The sequence below is a fragment of the Phasianus colchicus genome, chromosome Z (genome assembly GCF_987193195.1).
Source record: "Phasianus colchicus chromosome Z, bPhaCol1.hap1.1, whole genome shotgun sequence".
In the NCBI taxonomy this organism is placed as follows: Eukaryota; Metazoa; Chordata; class Aves; order Galliformes; family Phasianidae; genus Phasianus; species Phasianus colchicus.
In genome coordinates, this window is record NC_143476.1 from 79783492 (window position 1) to 79797825 (window position 14334).

The window sequence follows — 14334 nt, forward strand, 5'->3', positions numbered from 1 at the left end:
GGACCTGCAGGGGAAGCTTAGGGCCTTTTTTCAGTTCTTTCCTCACCATCAGACCTGGCAGAGTCCCATGCGTCCTCCCAGGAATAATTAAGTAGATCACACTCTTTCCTTCACATGACAGCATAAGGGACACATGCAGCAGAGGGATGGGTGGATACAGCAGTAGGCTGCTTCAAAGTGCATCATCCCACAGTATGTTCTGTTATGTTCAGATAGCACTGTATTTTGAATATTAATGCTGGAAGAAGGACTCCATCAAAAAATTCCATTTGGTGTATAAATTTGCTTTCACTTTTAGTTGTTTCTAGCTATCACTAAGTTTTCCATGAAATGGGGATATTAATTTCCATTCATTTCTGCATGTGAGTGTCACTCACGTTAAATGTAGCTAACACCAGAAAATATTTACTAATCAAGAAGGGAAAAATAAAAAATACTAGACTTCAAGTGATCTTACTTTGAACTCTTTGAATGACAGCACTTTGCTCTTGTTAGGACTAGGTATCACAGGACAGCAGCAATCCTTCACCCTGGAAATAAGAAAGCAAAACAAGTGATGTTTTTTGTTCTCTCATCAAAGCATATTCTGCCAGCCAAAGCAACAGTAGATGTGTAGAGAAACAGCTGGAAATGATGAGTGTCTTAGAAATGCTGCAAGCCAAATACTTACAACATCCACACAGATGGACAGTCAAAGAAAAAATGAACGAGGCTTTGTAAGAGGCTGGAAGCAACAAGAAGCAGCTGTGGTTTGTGAATTACACTACTTGCATTCTCTGGCTGCAAGAAGAAAATGCATTATAGCTTACCGCTTCATTTTCCAGAGGCACACAGCCATTATTAGTGAAGGAACTACCACAAGCAGGACTAGAAGGTACAGCATGTCTGCTGTAAAAGAAAAATACTTCAAAATTTTGTTTACAAGTTCTCATTTGTTTAATATAGCCTGAGATTCTGCAACAGAAACACAATCAAGTCCATATAGGATATGAGCCAGTAACTCAGCAGTGGAATTGCCTGTAAGATATTTTGGCTCTAAGTTCTGGGATATGTATGTCTTTCGATATCGATCACCAAAATTGAAATATTGCTAGGTTCCTTCATTTTGCCCTCACATTAACTTTTTAACTATAAGCATACATTTCCAAAAGCTAAAAGTGTAGGAATCTTACTTAACAGCTACTGGTTTCAGATTTCCTTACAGATCCCCAGAGGCAACATATTTTTTCAGTGAGACAAAGTTGACATAAACTCTGTACCTCCAGTATGGATAGACCATATCAGGACAGACACTGCCAGTGTTCTTGCTCTCCTAGGATTTATGCAGACTTAAGGATCTCAGTATTTTCATTTCTGGGTAAAGTACACAGCCTTAGACTATTTTTCACAAATAGTTCAGGCTACTACACGTATACCCTGACAAAGAACAAGTGTCTTCTGAAAACTTTCCCTGGCTGCTGCCCTCTTGCCCTGCGCCAGCAAGCTTGTGTGTCTCCACCACAAACCACAGGAGGAAATAAACAGTCACATTACATTTTCCTTTTTAGCTTTCCTAGGTTAATTATGCCAGTACAAATGTCTGGCATGGAAGACATCCTCCTGAAGCAGGAGCATGGAAGATAGAACAAAGGTGCAAGATGCAGAACTACCTCTCATTGGATACCATGAGCATTTGGGCCTTTTATTTAGTTAGCATAAAGAATGAAGTGTCCTTGAATAACCAACACTTCACCCTTTCCTCCCCCTACACCCTTACCTTGGGCAAATTTTTCAAAACTAGACATTCCCAATTTGGATCACAAATCTCACAGCTGAGATTGCTGAATGGTATTTTCAAGGAACAGAACTAGAGGCAGGTGATTTCATGCTTTGCTTTGGAAATCAAATCTATCCCATTAGTAAACTGCAGTGTTCAAACAACCCTCTGTTACTGACTTACAAAAGAGTTAGCTTGACAATGGGTTTAAAGACTAATAAGTAAAATAATCATAATTAGAAATTCAAAAGTGCATACAGAAATTCTCTATTTGCATACTGGTATTTAGTTCCTCCTGTATTATAATATGAATTAAATCCAAATACAATTCTTCAATGATCTACCAAACTGCCTGCAAATCTGTATGAATTGTGGTACTTCCCAGAAGGATATGATATGCCTGTGGAATTCTTTTCATTCTAAAATAAAAAAACAGCCACTTAAAAGCATTAAAATATCGTATTGGTATACATATTTCAGAATTAAATGTTTTCCACTGAGAAAGGAAGATTATTCTCGCATCCTTCTGTGAGGAGAAACATTTCTCATTGCCAGTACTCACAGTCAAGCGGTGTATCTATGTATCTGAAGTTAATGATGGGAGTTTCTCCTCCACCCGTATATGCTTTAATGGCCAGCTTGTATTTCGTGTTTGACGTCAGGTGTTTCACCGTGTAAGTTTTTTCTTCTGGGTTTTCAATTGTGAATTTACATACCACTGAACCACCTAGAATGAAACGTTACAAATCAATTTGCTAAACCACTGAAATAACAGAGTGTTTACAGTTCTCCTTCTTTGTAATCTGCACACTTTCTTCCTAGGAAGATGATGCATCCTGACTCACTGCCACTGCGCTGTGCTCACATCCCTTCTAGCTGGACTCTGACAGCACAGTCTGTCTTGCAGTAGGCCTTCTGATAACTTGCTGTCAAGAAATACATCCCTATACTTCCATTTCCTCTGATTAGAGTTTGATTTGGTGTTTTGCCATTTTCTTCAGAGTTCTGTAGTTTTTAAGCTTAGATCAAATTCTTTCAAATTAATTGAAAGCGAGACATCTCTATCTCAAAATTATACTCTCTGTATTGTGCAACTCCCAGACCACAGGGAGAGAAGGGTTAGCCTGTTTCTCGTGTTTCCAGTCACGCCTCCTATCTGCTAGCTCATGCAACTGGAAAGTAGCATTTTTTAACCACTCTAGCTGGGATTACTTGCAGAACTGTGGTTCTTCAATGCTTAGTTTAAACCTGACTGAAACATCTAATAATTTTCCTTCAGTTCAGCCTATGCTTTTCATCCTGGCACTAGCCTAATAGGGAGAAGAATCTGAGAGAAAACATGACTCACCTGGAAGAAGAGATAAGGAAAAAAAATAACCTTGAACAACTTGGAAACGCATGGAAATTTTAATGTAGCAATCATCTGGAGCAGTTTTGGACATGAATCATTAAAATCAGAAATGAAAAGTTAAACATGGCTTTGTGCCACCCCACAGCTTAAGAACTGCCTAAAGAACTCCACTGGAGAGCACAGCAACAAATACTTTCATTATAAAGGAATTCAAATGGGGAATTTCCACAGTGTTCCAGTTCTGAAAGAAATAAGTGCTATTCCATCTGTTTCTAAAATACCTAGTAAAACTACCATGCTTCCTATGACTCTCATCCAAGTAGATCACAAACAGATGTTTTGGAAATTCATCTGGAACTCAGATTGCAAGAAGCAGGAACGACGACTCCTACAGTACTGAAAGAATCCTTTCTGTAGTTCACGTTAATGCTGAAGGGAACTACAGAAAAAGGACAAGGAGCTATAAATCCCTATAATGCCAGGACCCTAATTCTGCCCAATAACACCCCAAATATTAGGAAGAAATCAAAAGAAGCAGAAGCCAGATTTGCTGGCCCAATATGACCTTTTCAAGAGGCTGCCGTGTAGGCCACAAGGCCTCCCTCTCACCTATATTAGTGACGGAACTTCCAAAACCCTGGGGCTCTGTTACCTGCAAGAACATGTTTTTTGGATCCTTTCAAATTGCAATCCTCTTGCACAGGTGACACATAAACGTGGTAACCTCTTAAGAAACCAGGGTGTATCTCATCCGTGGGATAAGGATCCCAGTACAGTGTTACTTCATGATAACTCAGTTCAACTTTTTTCACATCAGGGTCAAATCGAGGAGCTGGAAAAAAGGAAATTTCTATTAAACGTGGCATTATCCTTCAATCACATTTATCTTCTCACTTGGAAAAGCTCTATATTCCCATGTGTATTTGTATTGCAATTTAATCTAAAGACTGAACAAAGCCAAAGCACTCAAAAAAAATCTGATACCTTAATAGTGTGAGTCTACATAGCACACAAAGCACATATGCACTGCTAATCATAGTCTGATTAGCATGGGCCTGACCTGGTCACAGCACTAGTCTCATATCCTCTATAAAGGGAATATACATTGTTTTACAACTTGTAAATTAGATATTTCACAGATTATACTGAAACAACACAGCAAGTACATTTTAATTTAGCTACAGAAGCAGGACCAAGGAATTCCTCTGTTGGTGGTAGATGAATTCAGCAAATACATAAACCTGAAATGCATTCCGAACTTACGAAGCTCCTTGAGATAACCAGTCTTCTTCTCCAGTAAGGAGACTCTATTAGCAGCAGATGCATAGATGTGGAAATTGTATCTCACTCCAGGAACAAAAGCAGCTAGAAAATAGTAGAACTGATTACAAAAAAAGGTAGGTTTCCATGGTGTGATTTTTTTATTTTTTTATTTTTTTGTCTTGCCATTGCTGTGTGGTTTGCTTTTTATTTTTCTTTTAATGAATGAGGTGCAATTTATCTATTGAATACTAAGATGTGCTCAGCCAAACTTTGATCATTTCATTTCAGAAGGTGAACACTCAGTTGAGAAAGTCTGGGAAGGCTATATGCCTTTATCCAAAATAGTAAGACACAGAGACTTTCAAATAGCCAGAAAGGATTTGGATTTAATGGCCACTACCAGGATAAAATCTGCACAATTGGTGAGACACATTCTCTGGGGTACACTGAGAGCACTAAGCTTCTCATCGTGCAGTAGGTGTTATAATGTCAGTGTAAACTTCTAACCTTTGCTACAGACAAGGCAGAGCTCCATTTTACATCTCTGTACTTACAGATAACATTCACTACACTCCTTCAAGATGTCACATAAAGACACTCAGAAGATGTTTTGCTAAAATACTGTTCTGATTTCCATGGCTCAGCGGTGCTAATGTATTTATGGTGTCTACTTTAGCTTCTGGGCAAAACATTATGCCAAATGCTTTTACATAATTGTATGTGCACTGCACAAACTTCAATATTCCACAGGACATGCTTTCTGAATTCATTTAATGCCCACAGCATACAAGAGTTAGGACATCAGAAAAAAAAAAAATACATTCTCCTTTCACCTGATTTGATCAGAGCACTGGAAGTGTCGGGTCCAAACCTCTTCCATTGTAAATCACAAGGCTGCAGCATTGGAAAGTTACACCAATCAATAATGTAACTGTCAGATTTATCTCTGGGCTTCCAGGAAATCAAAATGCCACCATCTGTGCCATTAACATGTTCTTCTTTAAGCTCCGACTTACTGAGCCTCTTTTCAGTGTCTAGGAATGAAAAAAAAAAAAGCTGTTTCTGTTATTATCCTGCATAAGACCTGAATAAATAAGGTTCAATATAGTTTCAATGCTAAACTGCTAAAACCATAGTAAACAGTTATGCTCCTTCATGATCAGACATATGGCCCTCTCACATGCCGAAAGACAACTGCTCAGAAAACATCCAGAAGTTATTACCATAAATCCAGAAAAAGAATTCAACAGCAAGAAACTGGAGTCAAGAACAGAAAGCCACAAGAGGCTAATCATATGCACAAGTTTCACTCAAGGAAGGCTGGGCTGTCACAGCACATGCTGCAGGTCTGATGCCTAGACTAAGGCTAAGCACGCTTTGCGAAGACTCTGTGGAAAATAGACTTTGTCTTATGAGGGACAGATCAAGGCTCTCGTGTCAATATGCGTAGAGTTACTGCCCTGCAGGCTGAAATATAGCAATACTTTCCAGAGAGCCGTGATTTCAGTTTTCAGGTCAGGTTAATTTATTCCCTTAAGATTATAAGTCATAGAATCATAGACTCACAGAATGGCTTGGATTTGAATGAACCTTAAAGACTAGCCAGGGGCAATGTTTATCCAGCCCCTTGCCCCACACCAGCTCAAGCTGCCTCCCAGGGCCCCTTCCAACCCATCTTGAGCTCTTCCAGGGGTGGGTCACCCACAGCTTCTCTGGGCAGCAGAGAATTCTTTACTCTCTGAGTAAAGAATGCCATCCTAATACCTAAGTTATATCTCTCTTCTTTTAGTTTAAAACTATGTAAAAAGTCAGCCTCCCTCCTGCTCATGAACTCCCTGTAAGTACTGGAAGGCTGCCATTAGGCCTCTTTGGAGCCTTTTCTTCCTCAGGCTCAACAAATCCCTCAACCTTTCATTGTAAGAACGGTTCTCCAGCCCTGTGATCATCTACGTGGCCACTCTCTGCACCTGCTCCAACAACTCCATGCCTTTCTTGTGCTGGGGTCCCCAGGGCTGGACGTAGTACTGCAGGTGGGTCATCAGGACAGAGTACAGGGGGATGATCACCTCCCTCACCCTGCTGGAATTTTTGATGTAGCCCAGGATACAGTTAACCCTGCAGGCTGCAAGTGCATACTGCTGGCTCATGTCAGCCTCATGAGGACATCTCTAACTTGCTCTGCTCTTACAGCAGGAGAGATTTTTCTCCCCTTACCTCTGGCTAGATGTTTAGGGATGTGAGAGAAGAACTGGGAAATTTGGCTGCCAGTGAAGACAGATGCAAAGAACTCACTCAGTACCTCAGTCTTCTCTATATGTGTTGAAGGCACTTGTCACTCATTTATCAGAGGGAGTACACTCTTCTTTTCTGACCAATGTCAGAATCTTTTGGTTTTTCTTTACCTTGCCAGGTTTCCTCTTTGCTTTGATCCTACTGATCTCACCTCTGCACATTTGGATGGCATCCCTGTTCTCTTCCCAGGCCACACATCCTTGCTTCCACTTTTTATCTTTTAGCTTGACCAGGAAGTACCCTCTCAGCCATGCTAGTCTCCTGCCTTCTCTGCTTGACTTCATGTGGATGGAGAGCTATGGTGCTCTCAAAAAGGCAGTCTTAAAAAGGTGCCAGCATTGCTCCACTCCTTCATCCATAAGGACAGCCTCACTTAATATAAGTGGATATAAAACTCTGGTAACAAAAAGCCACTTTTAACTGGAAATACTCCTGCTGTTACCTGTAGCTCCAGGGATGATCAACATTGAAGGATGTGAATAACCAACATTGTTCCTTGCCATGACACTGATTCTGTAGGGATGATTATCAATGAAAATCCTTGTACTATTACAATCTGATGAAAGAGAAATGTGTTCAGGCTTAGATCGGTTTACTACTTTTTCCCAGGTTACTTCATATGAAATAATTTCCCCATTCGCTTGAAAATCTGCTTCTTGCTAGGAAAAAAAGATACGTGGGTAAACATCAATTACTTAGAAAATTTTCCTGAAGAAAAACATGAGAAAAACAACTTTAAATAATAACTCACATACATTATTTCTGTAACAATATAAACACACATTTGCAAAAAAAGCATAAACATACTGTTTTAAATGGAAATGCAGAAATACCAGTGATAGGATTTACCTTATTATAATACTTGGTAAAATAGAAGTATGCATGTCTGAAATACCAAGATCATATAGCTAGAAACATCCCCAAACATGTAATATGTAATATTTATCTTAGACTCTTGCCATAAAGTGCACAGAGACTTGTTAAAGTTAATAAGAGAAGTTTTCAAACCCATTTACAAATAGTTTTATTTCCATTTCTGTACCAACATCTCACCTTCCAGAACAAGGTCACATTCCGCCCCCACAGAGCTGGAGTAATTTTTCTCCAGACATCCAGTTTCCCTGATGGAGCTGGAGGAAATACAGCAAAACAAAGACGCTTTATTTGCCTCCATTTGAAGACACACAACCCTCCACACTTCTCTTTCCCAATCACTCCCATGTCTTGACAAAACATCCTTTAACTTCTTGCTGTATTCAGCTTTTACTTCTGAATGCTAGTATGGCTCACTTCTCTAAAAATCCTTTCTTTGCCTTCAGTTCCCAGATGTTTGTTCCCACCTCTGCATTGCTTTTCTAGCCCTCAAAGAACACTGTTACACTATTCATCCTTCTGGTCACCTGGATTTTCCACTGCCTGCAATGGATGAAATTCCAGAGGCTGGTACGAAGGATGATTTAAGAAGCCACTTTCCTAAAGTTTGATTGGTATGATTCTTCTTTCATGAATGCAACAAGGACTCTCCTCTAGTGACATTAGTAGCAAGTAGTAAGAAGAGGTATCAAGTGAAGAACATCAATGAAGATTCCTTTCTCCATAGACCAGACGCACCTTTTTCCTTTGTTCTGAAAGTGTGGGCTTTGCTCCATTCGCTCCATCTCCAGAAATGCTTAGCGGCACCACAACGTACTCTGGCTGTGTAACTGGTGTAGGGCTGCAGTCCACCAAGGGTGATCCTGTTTCCATATAGTTGTGTGCCTGAACTATTGTACTACAAAAAAGAAAAACAGAACAGTCAGAGCTAAGTTTTGCTTCATGAGCAACAACAGGATTTTGTACAAAAAACTAATTTTGCTTCTACTACATACAGTGGCCAGTATAACTTGTTTTTGAAAAGATAAAAATTGAACAGCAGTCAATAAAAAAAGAAAAAAAAAAAAAAAGGAAAAAAAGATAGTCACGAGTTCCAATGGGAGATGCAGAAAGAGTTGTACAACCTTGTTCAGTGCAATCATCTGAGTAGGAGACTCTTGCAGTGAGTCAAATGACAACTCTTCACATAAAGGCAGACAGAATTTACTGAGATCTTATCCTCACCATTTCCAGGTCTCTTACTCAGCTAATTTAAGCAATATGCTGTTCTAGACATATGCACATCATGTATTGCTGCCTTTTCTTTCAATGTTCATTTTTTTTTTTCCACACTCCATCTTAAAAGGTAGAATGAGTTCTTGCAAAAGTCACAAAGTGAGCATGCTCCTGTAAAGGCCAACCACAGCAATGATTTAATCTGACAGCTCTTAGGCAATAGTAAAGACAGAACACAGGTTGCTTCTGATCTTCTTAATGCCTTTTAATATGTTGAAGTCAAGCTGCTCTCATAAGAAAAGGACTACAAAGAAACCACAGTAAATATGCAAAGTGTAAATCAACTTCAATGTTTGCGAAAGAACTGGAACATGATGACTCTACTGAAACAATTTCAAGGAGGTTTAAGAGGATGGAAAGAAAAACTGTCCTGGGATTTCCTCACTAGAAACCATGCATCCTACCATTAAGCACAACCAATAGTGTACAGGAGACTTCTGGACTAATATCAAAAAAGTGTGATCCTTCAACACACTTCTCTGCCATTTGCTTGTAAGATGATATGAGTTATAAAAGTATGGCAAACGAAGATTAGCAGTAGCTATAGTAACAACAATTATAAGGCCCATAAGAATTTTCATCTACTTTAGAAGATCTCAGAGACCATTTGGCAGAGGACAGAGTATACAGATCAGCCACACCATACGTTTCAGTCAGCAGTACAAGCAGTGTTGGAAGTATGAATTAACATTAGCAATGGCCAGCCATGTTGACCACAAAATAAGCACGGAGCCTGACACAATCAGAAAAACATACCAATCAGCATGCTCACAAGACTTATATTAAATTAAGGTTGCTAAGAATTATTTTTGCATTAGAATAAATTCAGATTTCATACAAGTTTTGCTTTCCCATCAGGTTGATACACTTCAGCTTGACAAAAGAGTTCAATTTCCTTTTCCTTTTGTTCCCAGTGTAACTCAATTTCTCCATCTGTGTATTCTTCCCACTGCTGGAACGGTGGTAGGGGATAAACTACAAATGAACAGGGAACCTGAGTTAACTCTTGTAAAACATAAAATATATACAAATGTATTTTAAAGTATTTTAGTTGAACAATGAAAGAAATATTAAACAAAGTGTAATTGTTTTCTGCTGCTCTAGAAGAAGTAGACATAAGTTAAAAGTTAATCTCACAGTGAAAATGTAATGCTCATGGTCCTGTGTAACCTCCTTGAAGAAGGGGGATTGGACCAGATTACTTCAAAGGAAGACATCCCTTCCAAATCATTGTATGATTCTACAAATGTTATACAAGTACCAAACAAACAAGCAAACAAACAACAAAAAAAAAACCTTTTGCTGATTTGGCAGTCAAATGCTGTAACATAGGGACTGGTGGAATCTCTTGAAGCACCATAGTGAATAACACTCACCAAGTTCCTATACTTCAGAAACCTGTACCACAATCTTTCACAATTCTCATTTTAAATCCTACTAGCAGTTACCCTCTTGGTAAACATTACCAGCATTACTTGTGGAAGATTTCTGAGATCTTTTACTGCTATGTAAACAGTACTCAGCAAGAGCAGCAGATTTCTAACTCTGCTATTATCAGCTCAGTCCCAAGGAATGAGACTTGGCAATGCATGTGAGTGATATGTGTCCAGCTTTCATCATTATACAAAAACTTGATAGAGCATAAATTACAATACAAGAAGGACTTTTAACATGTGTTCCTATGAGTCATAAGAAAATAACGTGTCTAGTAAACGTGAAATGAGAGCCTCTAAGGAAGGAAGCGCTGCCAGAATGTAAAAACTACATTAGCAAACTCCTGGTCCATCAGCCTTTCCACTTCACAAGCAGATAAATCACAGGTTGCTTCCTGCTTCTTTAAACAGGCAAGAGGACTGAAGGAGCATGGCAACACTGAGGAGGATGTGATGGGGTTAGAGGACACTAAGACGATTTAAGAAGAACTGGAAAGACTGCTGAAAACACAGTAAATACACAAGTGTTTTAAGGTAGAAGTAGTTAGAAGTTAAGGGACTGGGAGCACCCAAAATAATACAGAACATGGAACCACAGCCACTGCTATTTACAGAACTTTGCAAAGCTGAAACTGAAGAGAAAGCAGCTAACTATAGCACAGAAAGCTAATAAAATCTGAGAAGACAAAACCAGTGATTTCTACTTTAAGCTGGCATCCAAGTATTAAGACCAGGAGGAGAACAAGGTCTTCCACAAAAAGTTTTCATCAAAGAAATAGAAAAGGACTTACTTCTGTGAGCTACATCAAAAACATCTGTGGCAATTCCCTTTCCCAGTGGGTTTTCAACAGTCAGTGTGACATTATAGATCCTCTGCTTCCCTATATCCCAAGAACATGAGCACCTCTCAGAACAATTTACTGTGCATGGAACAGAAGATTTGGAAAATCTATTAAAGAACAGGGAAAAAAAAAAAGAAGAAAAAAAGAGACTTTTTTTGATATACAACCAAGATAGATGTGGAGATCACTGGTGTCTAAAATAAAATACAGCATCACAGAAAACAAGGGTGCACGGGACTGTGAGAAGCTACCTAGTTCTCTTCCTTAGCCCAAACTAGCATGAATACACTATTCTTACAATTAGAAGGAAGTTTTCTTTGAAGAAGACTTATTTCATCCTTAGTTGCCAGAAAAAGCTAAATTGCTTTTAGGTATTTCATCATGGCTTTGCAGATTTTTAAACAAGGGACAGGGTTTATCAATGATAAAGCATTCCCATGTCTACAGTTACATTTTCAAACAAAACAGCAGTTTCAGCGCATCTGCTAACCTCCCATTTTTAAAACATCATTATAGCTGAATGGAAGTGAACGATGCAGAGACCCTGAAGGTGCTATGATGACTGCCTTCTGGGAGCTTTTGATGCAAATTAGTTGTTTTATGAGTTCTCTTCAAACCCTTTGTTTTCCTTGCCCTAAAGCCTCACCTCCCTTCCTCTCCTGTGAGTTTAAATGCCTCTGTAGCAAGAAGCCAGGGCCTGGGTCTGATTTGCCACAGAACCTGACCCAGACTGGTATGAAGAAGCTGTGAGAAAATCTACAGAGAGATTAAAAATAGGAGGGGAAAAAAAAAGAGAGAGAGAAACTAAAATTATAGACAGATGTAGGATTGTTGAGATAGCTTGAGAATTCAAGAAGGAAATGGAAAGTTACAAAAATCTTGAAGAAAAAAACTAATGAATCTAATGAGGCTAACTGGTGCCTAGCTGGGAATCAGAAGTTTTGACAGGCTTTACTGTCAACACGGATTGTGAACAAAATGATATTCAACCTAGAAGTTCATTAAATCCTACTTATCTGTTGTGTGCATCATCCAATAAATTAGATTTTATTTGTAAGTTATAAATATTCTGCTTGCAGGTATCTTTATAGCTATTTAAAAATATCCATACAAATTAATACCAAATAATTGTTATAGTAGGCTTTATCAAGCAGAAGCTGGTCTAATGAAACAACAACTTTGTTACAGGTTACAGCTTAAATAAGCTGATAAGTGAGTTATAAAGAGGCAAGCAGCTAACTGCAACAAGGATAAAAACACTTCTGTAGATTTTGATGGTCAGAAAGAATCTGTTTTGTACATCAGGCTAGAAATGAGGGGACTTACTGTTCAGACAACTTGTATTTTGATGAGTGACTTCCATAAAGGTAGGTGTCTCGTCCTTGGTCCCAGGTACATGTTATTTCTCTCATGTTCTGAGTTTGGCAGGAAAAATCATGAGGTACATCAGGTGGTCCTTGTCAAAGGGAATAACCATGAAAAGCAACAACATGGCAGTTAATGCAAAAAAAAATATCAATAAACTCAATATATTAGCATACTAGAAATGATGGATACATATAAAGCCTGCTTTACTACAGATGTCATTATTTCAATTACACTTATTCAGTTATCACTCTGCAGAGATACCAGGATTGCACCATAAATTAATTGCAATCCAATTATTACTTTTTGTTACATTAATACATTAATTAATTTAACCTGTATTGTTGTGTTGTTGTTGTTTTTCTTTCCATGCAAAACTTAACGCCACATATTATACCAGCTCTATTAATATCATTAATGAGATTAATCCAAACATGTTTAAAACAAAGCTTTCCACTTAGTAATATTTTCTACATGCATTCGTACAGACCTTGAGTCAGAGTTTAATCGAAATTTGGCTAGACCTAAGAGGACAATGCCAAATTACAACAAGATATCTTTTTCTCTCCCCACATCCCTCACAACCATTATTGACTTAATAGGAACAGGGAAACATAACTGTAAGAAAGGCTTCACTTACTACCCACAAAGAAAACTGCATGTGCAAAGCAATTTTCTTCATGGCAAGACTCTCTACACAGGACGTGAGGCACTCCTTTAAATGTCACATTCTTTGCAATGAGAAGTCCAACTTGACTGTTTGTGCGATTGAAATAAGGAATAGGTGAATTTAAAAAAAATTCCTTTATGATTTGACCTTTCCTTGCAATGCAACAAAGACTGATGTCAAAGCCTTCCTCTATAATTTTTTCATCCGGAAAGATTTTTGGCTCAGTGATGTTTGAAGTATCCAAACCTGTAAATTAATGCATAACAAACCATTTTAAAATTTTCTTATGGCAGTAGCCTTACATAACAGAGCATTTACATGAAAATTTGCTATTAAATTATCACTCATGATCATTTATTTAATATTCTTCCCCATCAGAGATCAATTAGATATGTAATCATACGTACATTCTGATAAACCCATTCACTCTAATGTAGCACAACAAACAACCTAAGAGGCCTAAATCCATCTTGCTGCCTTTCACATGGGTGAAAACAAAGCAAAGTGCATTCAAGAATTGCCTTCACAGATGAACTCTGCTTCCTGGACCTATGAACAGATTGACATTTACTGCCAAAATGCCTGCTCTTTTTGGTTTTGAGCAGAGGACTGAAAAAGCCACATGCTCTGAACCTTATACAGGTTCGAGTAAGATAAGCCAACAATGAATGAATCAGATTGGTAAGGGGATATGGAGTATCTATGGCTTTCAACATTGGAATCGCTGATGGGGGCAAAAATCAGTGGGATTTAAGCTACCTCACAGGCTTTTGCATGGGTTGGGGATAAAATTTTCTCTCTGGTTAAAAATCAGGAAGTTCTGAATAAGGTCTGTAATGCAGGATCAGCTTATGACAAGCCTTTATGTTTCCTACCTGATTTCAATTAAATACATAAAATCACAAAAATCTCACTACTGAGAATAAAAAAGAAACTCTTTCATCTTACCTTCCATTATATAAAGTGAAGGAGATTGGCAATTTGCATACAATCTAAACATACTGATTTACTACCAGGGACTTCTCTCATAACTAAAAACCCTCGTTGATCCAAGCAAGAACAGTATTTATTTACAAAAACACAAATCATCTTTTTCCTAAAATAGCTGTACATTTTGTTTAAACCAAATTCTCTGGAAATCAAATTGCTTTAATAAGACATATGATGATCCAAAATTAAAAGCTTCTTTTTTTTCTGGTATCATTTGTTTATAG

General features: G+C 38.3%; 1 protein-coding gene across 5 annotated transcripts in view; it reads right to left on the minus strand.

Annotated features, from left to right (window-relative positions):
• OSMR (oncostatin M receptor) overlaps nucleotides 1-14334 on the minus strand; it is a 32445-nt gene that overhangs the window by 3210 nt on the left and 14901 nt on the right. For 4 of the 5 annotated variants that reach the window (XM_031594534.2, XM_090132218.1, XM_090132217.1 and 1 more), the window contains 13 exons: nucleotides 13091-13366; nucleotides 12412-12541; nucleotides 11035-11192; nucleotides 9649-9785; nucleotides 8274-8433; nucleotides 7716-7792; nucleotides 7105-7321; nucleotides 5204-5404; nucleotides 4371-4472; nucleotides 3760-3939; nucleotides 2319-2483; nucleotides 810-888; nucleotides 458-530 (listed from right to left, as the gene is read on the minus strand). In XM_031594534.2, coding sequence (XP_031450394.2) covers nucleotides 458-530; nucleotides 810-888; nucleotides 2319-2483; nucleotides 3760-3939; nucleotides 4371-4472; nucleotides 5204-5404; nucleotides 7105-7321; nucleotides 7716-7792; nucleotides 8274-8433; nucleotides 9649-9785; nucleotides 11035-11192; nucleotides 12412-12541; nucleotides 13091-13366 — 1955 coding nt within the window. The remainder of the gene's footprint in view (nucleotides 1-457; nucleotides 531-809; nucleotides 889-2318; nucleotides 2484-3759; nucleotides 3940-4370; nucleotides 4473-5203; nucleotides 5405-7104; nucleotides 7322-7715; nucleotides 7793-8273; nucleotides 8434-9648; nucleotides 9786-11034; nucleotides 11193-12411; nucleotides 12542-13090; nucleotides 13367-14334) is intronic. The other variant, XM_031594536.2, reaches the window with a different exon arrangement.